Source organism: Tamandua tetradactyla, chromosome 6 (genome assembly GCF_023851605.1).
Source record: "Tamandua tetradactyla isolate mTamTet1 chromosome 6, mTamTet1.pri, whole genome shotgun sequence".
Lineage (NCBI taxonomy): Eukaryota > Metazoa > Chordata > Mammalia > Pilosa > Myrmecophagidae > Tamandua > Tamandua tetradactyla.
Window position 1 is genome coordinate 30,180,334 of NC_135332.1, and position 14,968 is coordinate 30,195,301.

The following is a 14,968-nucleotide window of genomic DNA, read 5'->3' on the forward strand; positions in this document are numbered from 1 at the left end:
CTCTTTTTACTGTCTCATTACTGCCACACCTTGCACTTGAAAAGAATGGTCCAGTAATGAGGAGGAGCCAGACTGAGGAATCCACATCCTCTTACCATCTTTTGGGCTTCTTCAGGCTGTGCCACGGAGGAACTCTGGAGTAGTGTTCTTGTGTGAGGTCTGACAAGTTGGCCTTTGACCACCTCACTAAATAAATAATACCCAAGCAAAATTCTTTAAAAATGAGTAAGATACATAGTTTGGATAGGCAAGATACAAACTATGTATCTTGTATACATACAGCACAAAAGTATGAAAAAGTATACCATTTGGCCCACCTTGTAAGCAACCAAACTATCTGTTACCAGCTCCCCATGTATTCTTTCATAGCTATTATGGTATCTTTACTATGGAGTGATGAAACACAACACCAACAAAAAAATGATCTCTGTGTAAAACATTGTATTAATTCATTTCACTTCATGTGTCTAAACTGTGCCAGACTCTGTGTTGGACTCGCAGGTAACACATGGTCCAGAGCTCCCAGGAAATGTATGCAATAAGTGGTAGGGTGGGGGCAACAGGTACCTAAAAACTATAATACAAGATAGAATTTGAGAATTTCAAGCACTGACAATATTACAAAGCAGCTAGAACTTGTTCTCTGGAGTCAGGAAGATTGGTTCACAGCCCCAATTCTGCCACTTGCTAGCAATGTGACCCCCTCTAGGTGACTGAACCTCTGCAAGCCTGTTTTTCCATCTGTCAGAATGGACTAATAATAGGACTTACATCATAGCACTGTAAAAGTAATAAAGAAGACAATGTATACAAAGTGCCTGGTGCATATTAAGCACATAATAAATGTTACCTTAAAAAAAATTTTTTTAGCCTCCAATAATGTTGGTCATTATTATTCAAGTTCAGAGCCCCTTACTGGAAATTCACAAAGCTCTGAAAACTGTACTACTTTTTTTAAAAACAAATTTAGCAGCAAAATGTTATCCAAAAGTGAGGCTATTCCTCCAACTCATTATGAATATTCAGTGCTCAAATTAGCACAAAATGTTTATACATTTTGCTAAAGTCATATCAATATGTTTGGTTACTGGTGCTGCCCCACGCCCTACTGCGGGTGTTCCTCTAAATTCTGAAGCACAACTTGGCCCCAAGCGGTTTGGAAAAGACTATAGACCTGTATTCTTTCTCGGGGGGAAAAGGGAAGAAATTTTTTTTAGAAGGCACCCTCATAATTCGTAGCATTTTTTTTTTTTTTTAAACCTTAGGACATATCTCAGCAAAGTCCTGAGGAATCCTCCCAGAATTTACACTCAAAGCCCCTTGGACACCTGTATATGCAAGGGTTTGTGGGAAGAGAAAGTACTGATTTTGGAGTCAGGAGGGCTGTTTTTTCTTCCCTGTGCACTTCAGCTTTTAGCAGCCTCTCTCTGTTTCCTTATCCCTACGGCCATACTAGCAACTATGCCTGGCATTTAGGAGGCCCTTAATAAAAGTGTGTTGCATATATTCTAAAGTGAAGTGGTTTTCTATTACAGGTTGATTCCTTCCTTCCTCTACGTCCCGCTGCAGGTGGGGATGGGGGGCAGAGGGCAATAGTAGCCTGCCTGCGTGGATGAGGGTGCAGGGAGGAAAAATAAATCACAAAGCCTTTCAGACAGAACCTCACCACCGATCCTGGGCCTCCACGCAAAGAAGCTGAATCCCAATTCTACTCCATGAACATTTACCCCTACCCTTTCAACATCTGAAAATAACAGGACACGGACTTGGGCTCTTAGCTCCACCCAGGCATCCTGACACGTCGTAGAACCTCTTCCCGCAAAGCGCTGGCTCAACGCAGATCCAAAACCCACGCTCGACCGACTAGTTCCTACCCCCGCCGCCCTGGAGGACCGTGGGTGGACGCTCTTGCATAGAGCCTCTCGCTGGTTGGGGCGGGGTGGGCGGAGCCAGCGCCACCAGCGCAGCCCGGGCTGTGGAAGCGGAGGGTGGGGACACTCTGGCCCGGCTCTCGGTGGTGCGACAGCAAGAAGGAGCAGCGGCCGCTCTGGTCGGCGGAGGTGCTGCCGTGCAGTCCCGGAAGCGAAGCAGCGATGGCGGAGAGTCCGACTGAGGAGGCGGCGACGGCTACGGCGGGCGCCGGGGCAGCGGGCCCCGGGGCGAGCGGCGTTGCTGGTGTTGTTGGCGTTAGCGGCAGCGGCGGCGGGTTTGGGCCGCCTTTCCTGCCGGATGTGTGGGCGGCGGCGGCGGCAGCGGGCGGGGCCGGGGGGCCGGGGAGCGGCCTGGCTCCCTTGCCGGGGCTCCCGCCCTCGGCCGCTGCTCACGGGGCCGCACTGCTTAGCCACTGGGACCCCACGCTCAGCTCCGATTGGGACGGCGAGCGAACCGCACCGCAGTGTCTACTCCGGATCAAGCGGTGAGCTGGGGTTTTTCCTCCTCCAGCCCGGAGCGGCGGGGCTCGACCTTCCCCGCCCCCCACCCTTTCCCACTACAACTTCCCCCCTCCCCCCGTTGCTTCCGCGCTTCCCTCGCGGCCGCCCAGCCCGAATCACCAGATCTAAGCAAGCCGGAGCTTCCCCCCCAGCCCCACATACCAAAAGCCCCTCTCGCGTGGCCAGATCCGACCCCGCCCCTCGGCAGCCTCCCATGAGCCCTCCGTCTCTGTTCCGGACAACCCCCCATACATCCCGCCCGAAACCCGACCCTTTCGCGCTTCAGAAACACCGCCTCCCTCTTTCCGCGCGGTCCATCGCTCCCCTTTCCCCACCTCAGCTTTGCTAGATGCTGCTCGGAGGCCCCACCCATTTTGTCCCCCCAAGCCTTCTCCCAAGTCCCAGCCTTGTTTTGCCCGGGCTTAGACCCGAGTCAGCTTTTTTTTTTATCTGCCAGTTCCTCAGGCTCCTTCCCATAGCCCCCTCCTCAAGCCAAGTTCACTTCCCTCACATATCCTCAGCCTTCTCTTGAACCCCGTTCTCAGTATACCAAAGCTGTCCTCTCACACCTGTATCAGGAACTTAGCACACACACCCGGGACTCTGGTTTGTAATATCCCACCCAGGACCATTTTTCCTGTGTTTTCTTTTCCCTCTGCATCATCTGGTTTATTTTTCTGAAGTAAATACCTAATTTGAATACAGGAACAAAGGGTTATGTCCATTCTGTGCCTTTTATTTCTGGGATGACTGGTTTTAGATCATATCATTTAATAGATAAATTTTATCGAGCCCTTAAGCATAGTACATATTGTATAGAAAAGGGGTAATGCTTATTTTTTAGCTGCAATTAATCTTGACACCTGCTTCCTGGTGACCAGACTCTTCCTTTCCCTGTGCCCCCAGTACAAATATCCTTATCTAGATATTATTATCCCCACATTCTGAGTCCCATCAGATGTCTCTCTGCCTACCTTTCAAGATGGTAACAAAAATCAAGCAGTACTGTGTGTAAAAGTACCTGGAGGAGTGCCTGACAGAGGACTCTAACCCTGCTACGATTTCTGCCTCTAAGAAATTCAGCACTCCTTCTCAACTCTTGTACTCCTTGAGCCATTTCAGTCTTACTACCCGACACACCTTTGACTTAGGCCAGTTCTTTCTTCCTCTACTCTGCCACCTATTTATGCTTTTGAGGTTCCTACTCACCCTAGCAAGTCTTCAGTCTTTTCCCCACCTAGAATGTACTTTAGACCCTTGCTCTTAACAGATCATTCCAGTGTGTGAGGTGAGACCTAGAAATCTGTTCTTCTCCTCTAGTGGTCATCTTCCAGATGTGAGATTCTCAGCGATTTCAGAGACTTCCCTGTCCCCAGCCTGAAGAGATATCTAGTCTTCTGGGCAAGAAAAAGACCATTACACCCTTGCTCTTGGTAGCTTCCTTGCTTCATAATCCCCTACTCAATCAACCACCCTGTGATTTATGAGATTAGTTTTTTAGTGGAGTTGATAATGCCTTCCCAATTTCTAAAGAAATCTTCATTTCGCATTCAGCTGTAGTACCTGAAAATCTCGGAGGTGGGGAGTGAATGAATTGCCGTGTGGGAGGAAGTGAGTAAATGGGGTGGCTTTTCCAGGGTGACATCTGATGCTATTGGGATCTCTGATTTTATTTCCCTCTCCCTACCCTCCCCCTAAGAAAACAATGCCCCTTTGATAATAATTTGCCCTCTGCCTGCCTGACAAGTACTCAGCTGAGGTTTCTCAGCCAGCAAGACAGTGCAAACATTTGTGGTACCAAGCACCACTTTCTCGAACCCTGGTCTCATTTAGGTGATAACTGTTCTGCTCAAGGGATTTCCCTTTTTTCTCCCCTCCCTCATGCCCTCCCCTACCTCCTCTTTGGTATTATACAGGGATATCATGTCCATTTATAAGGAGCCTCCTCCAGGAATGTTCGTTGTACCTGATACTGTTGACATGACTAAGGTATGTTATTTGGTGGGGCTGGGGGTTATTGGGGAATTGGGTCCATGAAGTTGGAAGAGATATTCAGCTCATCTTTCCGATTATATAGACAAAGAAATCAAGACCCCACGAGGGTAAGTGGCTTGCCCAAGGTCGCACAGTAAGTTGATCAAGAGCCTTGAACAAGACCCCAGGTGTCTCTTTATTAGAGTGCCCATAGGTACTTGTTAGCTTGGAAGATACTGGTTTATGCCTGTTGTCCCTGCACAATGATTAATCTGGCACTGTTTTACTCTTAGCTTCATTTTGGATGATAAATTATATGGTCACCCTGTTCATTATACTACTCAGCTTTTCCCCACGTCACCACCCTGCCACTCTTGACCTTTTAATATGGTACTGTAAATCAGGGGCAGGGAAGTTGGGTTAAGCCAAACTTGGCTGAACAGTGTTTGTAGTTAAAGGGCCTTGTTTAGGCCCCTGTCCTTACTGGTTGCTTTTGAATATTCCTTCCATCCCAAAGACCTCTCTGTCCAAATAAACATGGAGAAAGCGTAATATATAATGCTGAATTCCTCTGGAAAGATATCTAGGCTTTCCTTTTTATTGTGTGCTCTACCCTCAAAAGTGAATTTGTACCTAAACCTAAAAAAAATTAAAGTTTCCTAAATCCAGTGTTGTTTAAATGAAAACTCCTTATAATTTCAAATTCCTTACAGGAAAAGTTCAGGTTTTCTGTTGTTAGTATGTTTTGGTTGTTTTGAGTAGGCTTCCCTTTAATTTTACTTTTTGTGGTTGGAAATGTTTTTGTTGGGACATCTTGTCCTCAATTGAGTACCAGCATTAATATGCTAATCCCTGGGGTCCTAGAATTTACGCTATGCTGAAATCAACTGAACTTGCTATTTTAAATGACTGAGGGCTAGAATATAATTTAAGGCATCACCAGGGCAAGATAAGGATTATAGACTGGGGTATTAGACCCCAATATTTTTTTTCCTCTTGCTGATCAAATTCTTACTAGACTTGAATGCCAAGGAGCCTTAGTGTAAGAAGAAATGTAACTGATTCAGTCTAGGTTTCCTCCCTTCAGGAAGGGAAATCTTGTTCAGTAATAAGCTAGAGGAAGAAAATTTAGTATTATCTTTTGAGGGCTTCTAATTTTTTTAATTTTTAATTTTTTTTTTTTTTTTTCCTTAACCAGTAGTTTGGGGGAAAGTTCTGGGGGTGTTCTAATGGCTCTGAGAGGACCCTAAGTTTTCCCTATTTTTCTTTGTATCTTTGGCATAGCTGAATGCTGCCTGAGTCACATCCTTAGATTCCTCCACAGTAGGTTTATCCTCTGGGGGAGGAAGCAGACACCCTAGGCATCCATCACAACCCTCAGCTCTGTGTGGTCTGCAGTCCCTTTCCTCTCTTCCATTCATTTTACCTCCCTCCCATTTGTGCCACATAAATTGAGGGTGGAGTTGTATCATATGTGTGTTTTAGGCAAATTCAAAGATACATACTCTGTAAAAATATGCATTAATTTCTTAAAAATGCTAAAATTGGGGGGTCCGCAGTGGCTCAGCAGGCAGAGTTCTCACCTGCCATGCTGGAAACCTGGGTTCGATTTCCGGTGCCTGCCCAAACAAAAAAAAAACTAGAATTCTACTTTACAGAGGTATACTGTCTTTTGCATGTTCTAGTCATTTCTTATTTCATATCACTAAATAGGAAGGTCTGTACAAAAACCATGCCTTAAGGGAGTTTTAAGGGATATTCAAGGTGATTTTGACTAGGTCAATTTTCCTTTGGCCTCTAACTTTAGAGTTAACCCCTGAGTAAGATGCCACTCCACTGTAATGGAATTTATTAAAATTTCAAACATAAATGTACATATTAGTATTATAAGAACAGGGTGCTCATTCTGCAGAGTGAGGATACAGAATGGATATCAGACTGTGAGGGCTCTACTTCTGGCATGGGTAGCAGGTTGAAACTAGGAGGGGTTGGGGTGGGACATCACCTCATAATTTTGAGATGGGGTTTTATTTTGCAGATTCATGCATTGATCACAGGCCCATTTGACACTCCTTATGAAGGGGGTTTCTTCCTGTTCGTGTTTCGGTGTCCGCCCGACTATCCCATCCACCCACCTCGGGTCAAACTGATGACAACGGGCAATAACACAGTGAGGTTTAACCCCAACTTCTACCGCAATGGGAAAGTCTGCTTGAGTATTCTAGGGTAAGAGGAGACTTCTAAGTGGCCAAGTTCGTCGTTAGCAAATAATTACTCTAGGTCAGCCTTTATCAACCAGGGTTCCTCATCTGAACCACAGAACACAAAAAATGATTGGAGCGACTGTTTTCTCAATTTTCCCCAGGATTGTACACAACTATTATCATTCTAGATCCAGAGGAGAGAAGTTAGCTCGTTAAATAACAATGAATGCCTTCGCAAAGTGGTTCTCCAAGGTTGGTTTCTGACCAGCAGCATCAGCACCGTCTGGGAACTGGTAGAAGTGCAGATCCTGGGGCTCCACCCTAGACCCACTGCCTCAGAAGCACTGGGAATGAGGCCCTGCAGTCTGTGGTTTTACGAGCCCTCCAGATTATTCTGGTGCACACTCAAGTTTGAGAACCACTCCCTTAGGGCATTAGGGCTTAATTCTCTCCGGAACAGGTTGAGAAAGGCTGCAGATTTGTGCCATTCAAGATTGTGGGTGTCTTTCTGAGTTTCAATGAGTGGCTTTGGAGGTGGTGGTGGTGGTGGTGGTGATTATGATATTTAAACAAACAAATGAAAAATACCTGAGAATGGAAATCATATCAGATATGAAACAAGTTTTGAATGCATCTTGTTTTGGGGTGCTACCATGATTTTGCTTCTGGAATTCCCATCCATTCCTTCTTAATTGCCTTTGAGAGTTAAAAATTAGAATGGGAATGCTGTCTAGCATATTCTGAGCTGGTCTTTTTAGTGCGGTCTCAGTTTTCCTTGAGTTGAAGAACAAGTGCAGATAGAAGTTGAGAAAGTTGCCCAAACTGGTGATACTGCATTCTTCCTTCCTGTCCAACAGTTTTTCAGGTTTGTGTGGGGAAAAGTCAGCTGAAGCAAACTGAAGACATGATTCATTTTTTTAAAGAACGCTCTAATACAGAATATTTATGTTCTGCTATGATTGTGGCAGTGAGGAAATCCTTTAAAAAAGATTGTCCTAAAGGAGGCCTTCGTCTTGTTAGGGCACATGATGGTCTGTGCTGGTAGGGTAATGGTATATATAAACCACAGAAGTAAGGAAATTTGGCCATTGCTTCTATATGCAATTGTTCTATGAAGATGTTTTTGTGATAGGTTTTCCCTTATTAGGCCTTAATAAAAATATTTTGATTGGGCACCAGCTAAGAGTGGGAAATAAGATGGTAGGCCAGAAGTATGTTGGGTGGAAAAGGAGAAACTACCCTGAAATTGAAAAACTGACATGAAGCACTGTAAAGTGGAAAATTCCTACATTTTCTTAGTTGACTGTATTAGTGCTTTATCAGCCTCTTTTCCTTCCCTTCCCACCTAGAAAAAAATATTGGTCTGACTTACTAACAAAAAAAATTTAATGTTGATTTGAATCCCTGAATTTTTGTGTAAAGCCTTAGAGAAAGTGAAGTCTCCAATTTCTGGGGGAGCAAAACTGAGAAAAGAAAAGGTTGAAAGGTGCCTAACAGCAAGCTCTGAAGTTACTATTATGTATCATTTTACTTGGGTTTTCTATAAGTACTACAGGAAAAGGCAGGTGGGCCAGTTAACTTGAACAGACCTGCCCTGGCTCAGGTTGTATTGAAGTTCCAACTCAGGTACCATCTCTTCAGTTAGTTGAACCAAAAGTAAAGGCCTTTAATGTTCAAGCTGCCTACCCCTCCTCATTATTACTTGATCAGGTTTATAAAAAAGAGTAAATTTGGTATTTCTCTTCATATTTTAAGATGTTTTCCATCTATGATTTTCAGACCCTCCACCGTCTGGAAGCTGCCCTTTATATTCTTCCTGTCCTTTGGCAGAGCTCTGTAGTTGTCAGAGAATTTGACTCTTTGGGGTCCTGGCATAGAACTAGACCCCTGATAATTAACCCCACCATGTGGCTTCTAACCAGCTGGCTTCGGTCATCTGTGTGCCTCTATGCTCAATTCCTTTCTCTACTCAATAACTCCATCATTACCCATAAGTAAGTAAACTCTTTGAGTTCATAGAGGTAAAAGTTTATATAGCCATTGAAGTTATTTTCTTACCTTAGTTCTTCCATTTTGTTTATCATAATCTTACATGGCTACTATTTGTCTTCTAGCCCAAAGAAAAGCCCTTCAAAGTTACCTCCCTTGTTTTACCCTCTTGTCCTTTGTCCTACTTCTTGATACAAGGACTAGGCAGTTGACTGATTTCATGTGAATAGGGGTGAAACAGAAACTGGGAAATTCCAGGATAAAAATAGTGAAAGAAACGTTGAGTCACCAATGGTGTTGCTGCCAGACCCCAGCGAACTTGTGCTCTGGTCTCTCTGAAATGGCCTTTCCTGTCTTTCTCAGCCTCATCACCTTCCCTTTCTTCTGATGTGTCTTGCAGTACATGGACTGGCCCTGCCTGGAGCCCAGCCCAGAGCATCTCTTCTGTGCTCATCTCCATTCAGTCCCTGATGACTGAAAACCCCTATCACAATGAGCCTGGCTTTGAACAGGTAAGCCCAGTGGGCTCAGCTCTGGGGCTTGGCTGGAATATTGAGTGTTAAGAGACCTGAGTGGGCTGCTTGAGAGTTTTGTTTTCGTTGTTGTTGTTTTACCTGGTTAGATGCATGGAATTGGTCTGCAACCCTCTGGATTTATACTGGTCATTGTAGGAGAAAAAGGGAGCTGGCATTTATGCTCTTTAATGGTGATTTTTTTTTAAATAATACTGTTGAGCTATTTTCATTTGACTTGGATTAGTCGCTATGTAGAGGTCAGTGGAGTCATTTAGAAATTAATTCTGAGCCTACTTTGGGAGCTGCTGCAGCCATTCTGTATGCCTCCATTCTCCAACATTGCCTTAAGGTACTCCCTAGTGACCACTGCTGAGCCAGCCATTCTTCTGGGGTTATGAAGTATCATTACCTACAGAACCAAGAGGCTCTAAGGCAAAAATATTGTAGTCAACCCTGCTGAAGAGAAGGCAGAAGAAACATTTTCCAAGGGTATGCTCTATACCACACACTGCCATATGTTTTATATGTTATTTTTCATTCAGTTCTCATACTAACTCTGTGAAGTGAATAACGTTACCCCAATTTTCAAGTGAAAAAATTGGCATGGCAGGGTTAATTATCTTTCACAAGGATGCACAGATAAGGGTAGAATCCAGAATGTACTGAGGACTGTGATTCCAAAGCCAGAGCTCCTCAACTGTTCCAGAGTGCCTTCCTTGAATTACTAATAAGCACAAGAAAAAGTTTCAATGATAGTCCCAAAATATAACTCAACCTAGATGGTTATAAAACAGTTCATTTCATTCTTAAGGTTTATTTCAGGCTCAGAAAAATTTGATAGATCTAGATTGCTGATTGTAGTTCAAATGACCTGTAATAGAAGAATGGATTTTGCTCTGTGTGTGTGTGTGTGTGTGTGTGTGTGCGTGTGTGTGTGTGTTTGAAGGGTCTCAAAAATAAAGGTGTTAATCTTTGTGGCTTTGCCATATAGAGGGAAAGGTGTCCTCTTCTTAGTTCAAGTACTTGGCTCCTGGATCACAACCCCATATCAATCCTGAAATCCCTTCCCATTGGCTTTTCTCTGTTGCCTAAATTTTGTACTTGGATACTATGGTGTCTGTTACATCATAGGAGAGACATCCGGGAGACAGCAAAAACTACAATGAATGTATCCGACATGAGACCATCAGAGTGGCAGTCTGTGACATGATGGAAGGAAAATGTCCTTGTCCTGAACCTCTACGGTATGTATCACAAAGGTCCATTTGGTATTCCCTTTGGAAATTTAGCTGGCTTGCCACCTTTGTGGACTTTTGGGACAAAGACCAATGTTGAGCATCAGACGGCATCTCTGTCCTTTGAGAGCGCCAAGCCTGGAGGGAAAAACATACTCCATGCCCTCAGGGCCTACACATATTAAAGATACAAAACTGTTCTACAGCCAAATGAGGGATAGAGGACTTCAGAATAAACTCATTTCTTAGTGTTAAAGAAAACTAGATGAACAGAGTCAGTTAATTAAATTTCCTAGGAGAGGTGAGCAAGGTTTGGGGTCAGGGATTGTCTGTGGGAAAAAAAAGATTGAGCAAGTCCTGAATTGGAGTTGTGATTGAATTGATGAATATTACAGCCACTCTCATTTTATAATCCCTAAGGTACAAGAGAAACCATGGGCAATCAGCTGTCCCTTTTTCCGTGTAAAGATCTTTGAGGGAAACCAAATCTGGGCTTGGGAAGTCTAGCTGCTTAATTTGGTATCAAGAGTAGATGATGAAGGGGTGACATTCCCCCCACACACACACACATCAGTTCCTAACTTATACTTATCTGCTTGTTTTCAAGGGGGGTGATGGAGAAGTCTTTTTTGGAGTATTATGATTTCTATGAGGTGGCCTGCAAAGATCGCCTACACCTTCAAGGCCAGACTATGCAGGTAATGCCCCCGTTGTTAATTCCAGAGACCCCACAGCAGACAGTATAAACTCCCTCCAGAAGTGAGTCATCCACATCTTTCATAGAATGTCGGAGCTAAAGTAAACCTGTATCATTTGAGGAGGCCGAGAAAGGAGACTGACTTGCCTAAAGTCATATATGGAGTTGGCTCTATGCTCTTAGCATAAAATAAGTGCCCAAATGAGTAGAATCTGAACTGTCCTGCTTTCTAGGCTGCTAATAGTTCCTTTCTTGGTCAGTAGTCTTTTTAAGCCAAAAACATGCAGACTTCTCAAAATCTTAGGGATTAGGAGAGTCATTTATTGAAATTGATGGCATCTTTTTTCTTTTCCCCGGAGGTGCTCATAGAGAAAGAAGGCTTAGGGAAACAATGGATATACAGTATCATTTGTTGGAAGTTTCCTTTTCCAAAGGTGGTAACCAGTTGTTCATTCTTTGCCTCTACTAGGAAGATGCTTCTAGTAAGCATGTAGCATTTAGGCTTGATTGTAAAATGAGCTTCTTATTATCCAAACCATAAATAGACTCAGATATAAGTATGGCTAGGTAAGAGGGAGAGAAATCTCCTATTCTGAAGGATTGCTCTTAAGTCTTTTGAGTCACTGACCTGGTAGTCTTGCTTAGAAATATTTTGATTTACATAATCACTTAAGGTTCTCTCCAGTTCTGGAGCTGTTTGCCTATCCAGCCAGCACCAACAGTATATGTCCTGTTTCCTTGAGTGTTTTTGTAAATGGCAGCTTCCCTATCTTTCCTTTAAGCTCTTCTCACCCATCTGCCACATTTAAGCTCAAAGGTTAAGGCAGGCTTAGAGTTGACTTGTTTCCTGAACCTTTTGTGAGCGTATCATAGAAGATGAACATGCTGTAGTTTGTTCCCACCAGAAATTCTCATTGCTGGTATTCGGGAATACTCCCAGTATTCAATCTGTGTAGCAACAATAACCTGTGGTAAGGGAAGATAATGGAGGGCCTTATCTGGGGAGAAAGGAGTGGGTAGAAATGCAACCAAGAAGGAAGATTTGAAAAATTGACAGCTTCAGACTAAGTGTCAAGTTCAGTGTTGGGGGAGTAATTCTTATAAGTGAAGAATGCAGACACTAGTCCTAGTGCCTGGCATCCACTGGCATCCTGATCATGAGGGTAATGTGGGCAAAAGTAAACAAAATGTGAGAGGGAAAAGACCATGTACCTTTTTGTGGCTGCAGGGAGGAAAGTCTCCACTTGTTTGAATCCTGTCCATACTGTGCTGCTGTATTCTTTCAGCAGCATTTTAAACTCTTCTTTTTTATATATCCTCCACATCCAACCATAATTATTTTTGAGATATTGGGGATAGTTCACTCCTTTCTGTGAAATGTTTGGAGATCTTTGGTCTAGAATGACAAGGGCTAGGATCAGTGCTCCATGGCCTGGAACAGTGCTCAGAGATCTGGACAGGAGAGTGCTGCAGGATTACTGGGGAGGATGCAGGTGTTTGTCTGAAGTTGGAACTTCTGAGTTCTAGACCTGCAAATTACCCTTTCTGGGTATAAAGAATGAGGATAATTTTTCCCTTGTAAAATTTTAATGAAGTTAATTGAAAACACAGACACACTTAATAATTATAGTCCTGGTCTTGAATTTCTCTTCCCAGCCTACCTTGCCTTTACCACTTCCCCCTGCTGCATATTGGGGACCTATTTGGGATGGCAAATGCAAAGGGTACATTGTATGCTGTTGGGAACTATCTGTGCTCTACTCTTTTCTGTTCCTAGGGCTCAGGAGTGAGCATGCTTTTCACATGGGCCCAAGTTGCCTTCTGTAGGCTAAGCTACCTGGACTTGAATCTTCCATCCCCTTGTCTCCTTTCCCCCACAGGACCCTTTTGGAGAGAAGCGGGGCCACTTTGACTACCAGTCCCTCTTGATGCGCCTGGGACTGATTCGTCAGAAAGTGCTGGAGAGGCTCCATAATGAGAATGCTGAAATGGACTCTGATAGCAGCTCCTCTGGGACAGAGACAGACCTGCACGGGAGCCTGAGGGTTTAGACCCTGCTCCCCGTTCCCTTCCCCCCAACTCAAGAGTCCCAGCAAAGTCCCTCCCCTCCACCCCAGGGATGGAGAGGCACTGTGTATCTCCCTCCAAACGTGACATCATCCTGCAAGATGGCAAGAACCAAGCGAGCTCGGATCCCAGGGTGTGGAAGTGGGGGCACTGTTCGCGATCTGACCTCCTTGGCTCTCGAGCATCTGGGGCCATGTTCATCCTCTATCAGGGGCCAAGGTACCTATACAGGAGCACCTAGCGCAAGGGCCTCTTGGCAAACAAAACAACCGACCTCTCCACGGGGCCAGCTCCTTAGGGATAGGTGGAAGACAGAAATTGCCATTCCAAGAGGGAGTGTGCCCAAATGGTTTTGGAGGAGAACTGGAAGGGGGCTTGGGGTAGGGGCTGTCTGTGACACTTAAGCAGTCTGGGTGGTTGTCTGTCTGTCTTCAGTCTTGAAGCAGGGCTTCCCAATGCTCTTTTCCTCCCTGTCCCCCTCCCCCATTATTTCCCACAGGCCAGCATAATTTTTTTTTTCCTTAATTTATAGTCACTGTTCTAGACAGACCAAAGAGAAGGAACAGTGGTGGAGTCTAGGCTGCTGATCAGTAAGCTTTACCTAGCACCTAAGCACCTTCCCCTTGCCCCCCAGCTTTTCACCCCTTTCTCAGTTTAAGACAGGAGGTAAATGTGACTGGGTCTGAACCAAGGTTTTGGTAAAGCCTATCCAGACACCATAAGAAACTGAAAATACTATTTGTTCCCGCAATCACTGATTTGAAAAGTTCCCAACACAGACAGCTGCTGTGTGTATGGGATTAGAGCCACTACATAGAATAGTCTCTTACAAGTTTTCCTAAATGCTAGTCATGATGAGGATATTTCTTTTTGCGGGTGGGGCACGGGGAGACTGATGCTACTCCTATTGTATTTTGTTTGGCTGTCCTTAATGTGTCTTTGCCCCAGCCTGTCCCCTTTCCTGACCCCCAACCCCCCAGGGGTTTATGGGGAGCAAAGGTAGCCAATGGCAGAAGGGGATTGGGCTGGGACTCTGGAGACTCCTTTTTTCTCCCCTCCCCCTCTCCCAGCTGCTCTTTGTCACTGGCTCTGATGGGTGTTTGCCTGGCTGTGTCGCTTCTCTATCTGTATTTAGCTGCAGTGATCCTTTAGCTGGTTGGCTCAGAAAAATGTGCTTTAGGTGCCCTGTGATACTGGGCATCCAGGGAATCCATCCTTCCCCTTTTTGACGTATTCTCCCCAGTACTTTCCAGATTCTTGCTGTGTTATGGCTCCCAGCAGGGTATCAGTGACGCCTGTGACGCAGGGCCTGTCAGTATCCAGCCACCTGTAAGGGAGAGGATAACTGCCCTGCCCGCTGCTATGAAGGTCTCTTGTGTTGTGGATCATGAGACTCCCCTGGGGGATCTGAGGGGAGAAGGGGTACAAAGGAGAATGTCCTACTTGGGAGGGCAAGAAACAGAGAAACTGGACAGGGAGTGGGTTTAAGGAATGGAAGTTTCTCTCTGATACCTGAAGACTGGGTCTGTTCACATAGAGATCCAAAAAAGGGACCCTGCTTCTATTACCCTTTTCCACTCCCAGAGCTAGTCCAGGGCATAGAAGAATGCCCTTGGTCTGTAGGTCCAGTGTTGTCTGTCATCCATTTTTTAAGTGTTCCCACTTTCAAGTGACAATCCTCTCCTTGGCCCTGCCATGGGCAGAGCACGTCTGGCATAGTGGCCTGACTTTTACGCCCTAATCTTGAGTTGAGGAAATATATGCACAGGAGTCAAAGAGATGTCTTTATATCTGACTGTACATAAATGAAGTTTTTTTTTTCTTTTTGGTGCAATAAAGTTTGTTTTGGCAGAAG

General features: G+C 44.7%; 1 protein-coding gene across 1 annotated transcript; it reads left to right on the plus strand.

Annotated features, from left to right (window-relative positions):
- Positions 1 to 1,974: 1,974 nt before the first annotated feature.
- Positions 1,975 to 14,938, plus strand: UBE2Z (ubiquitin conjugating enzyme E2 Z). Its single transcript, XM_077164668.1, has 7 exons — positions 1,975 to 2,416; positions 4,349 to 4,421; positions 6,445 to 6,632; positions 9,000 to 9,111; positions 10,246 to 10,358; positions 10,957 to 11,047; positions 12,927 to 14,938. Exons 1-7 carry the CDS (start codon positions 2,094 to 2,096, stop codon positions 13,095 to 13,097), a joined length of 1,071 nt encoding a protein of 356 aa, XP_077020783.1. The 5' UTR covers positions 1,975 to 2,093; the 3' UTR covers positions 13,098 to 14,938.
- Positions 14,939 to 14,968: the final 30 nt, after the last annotated feature.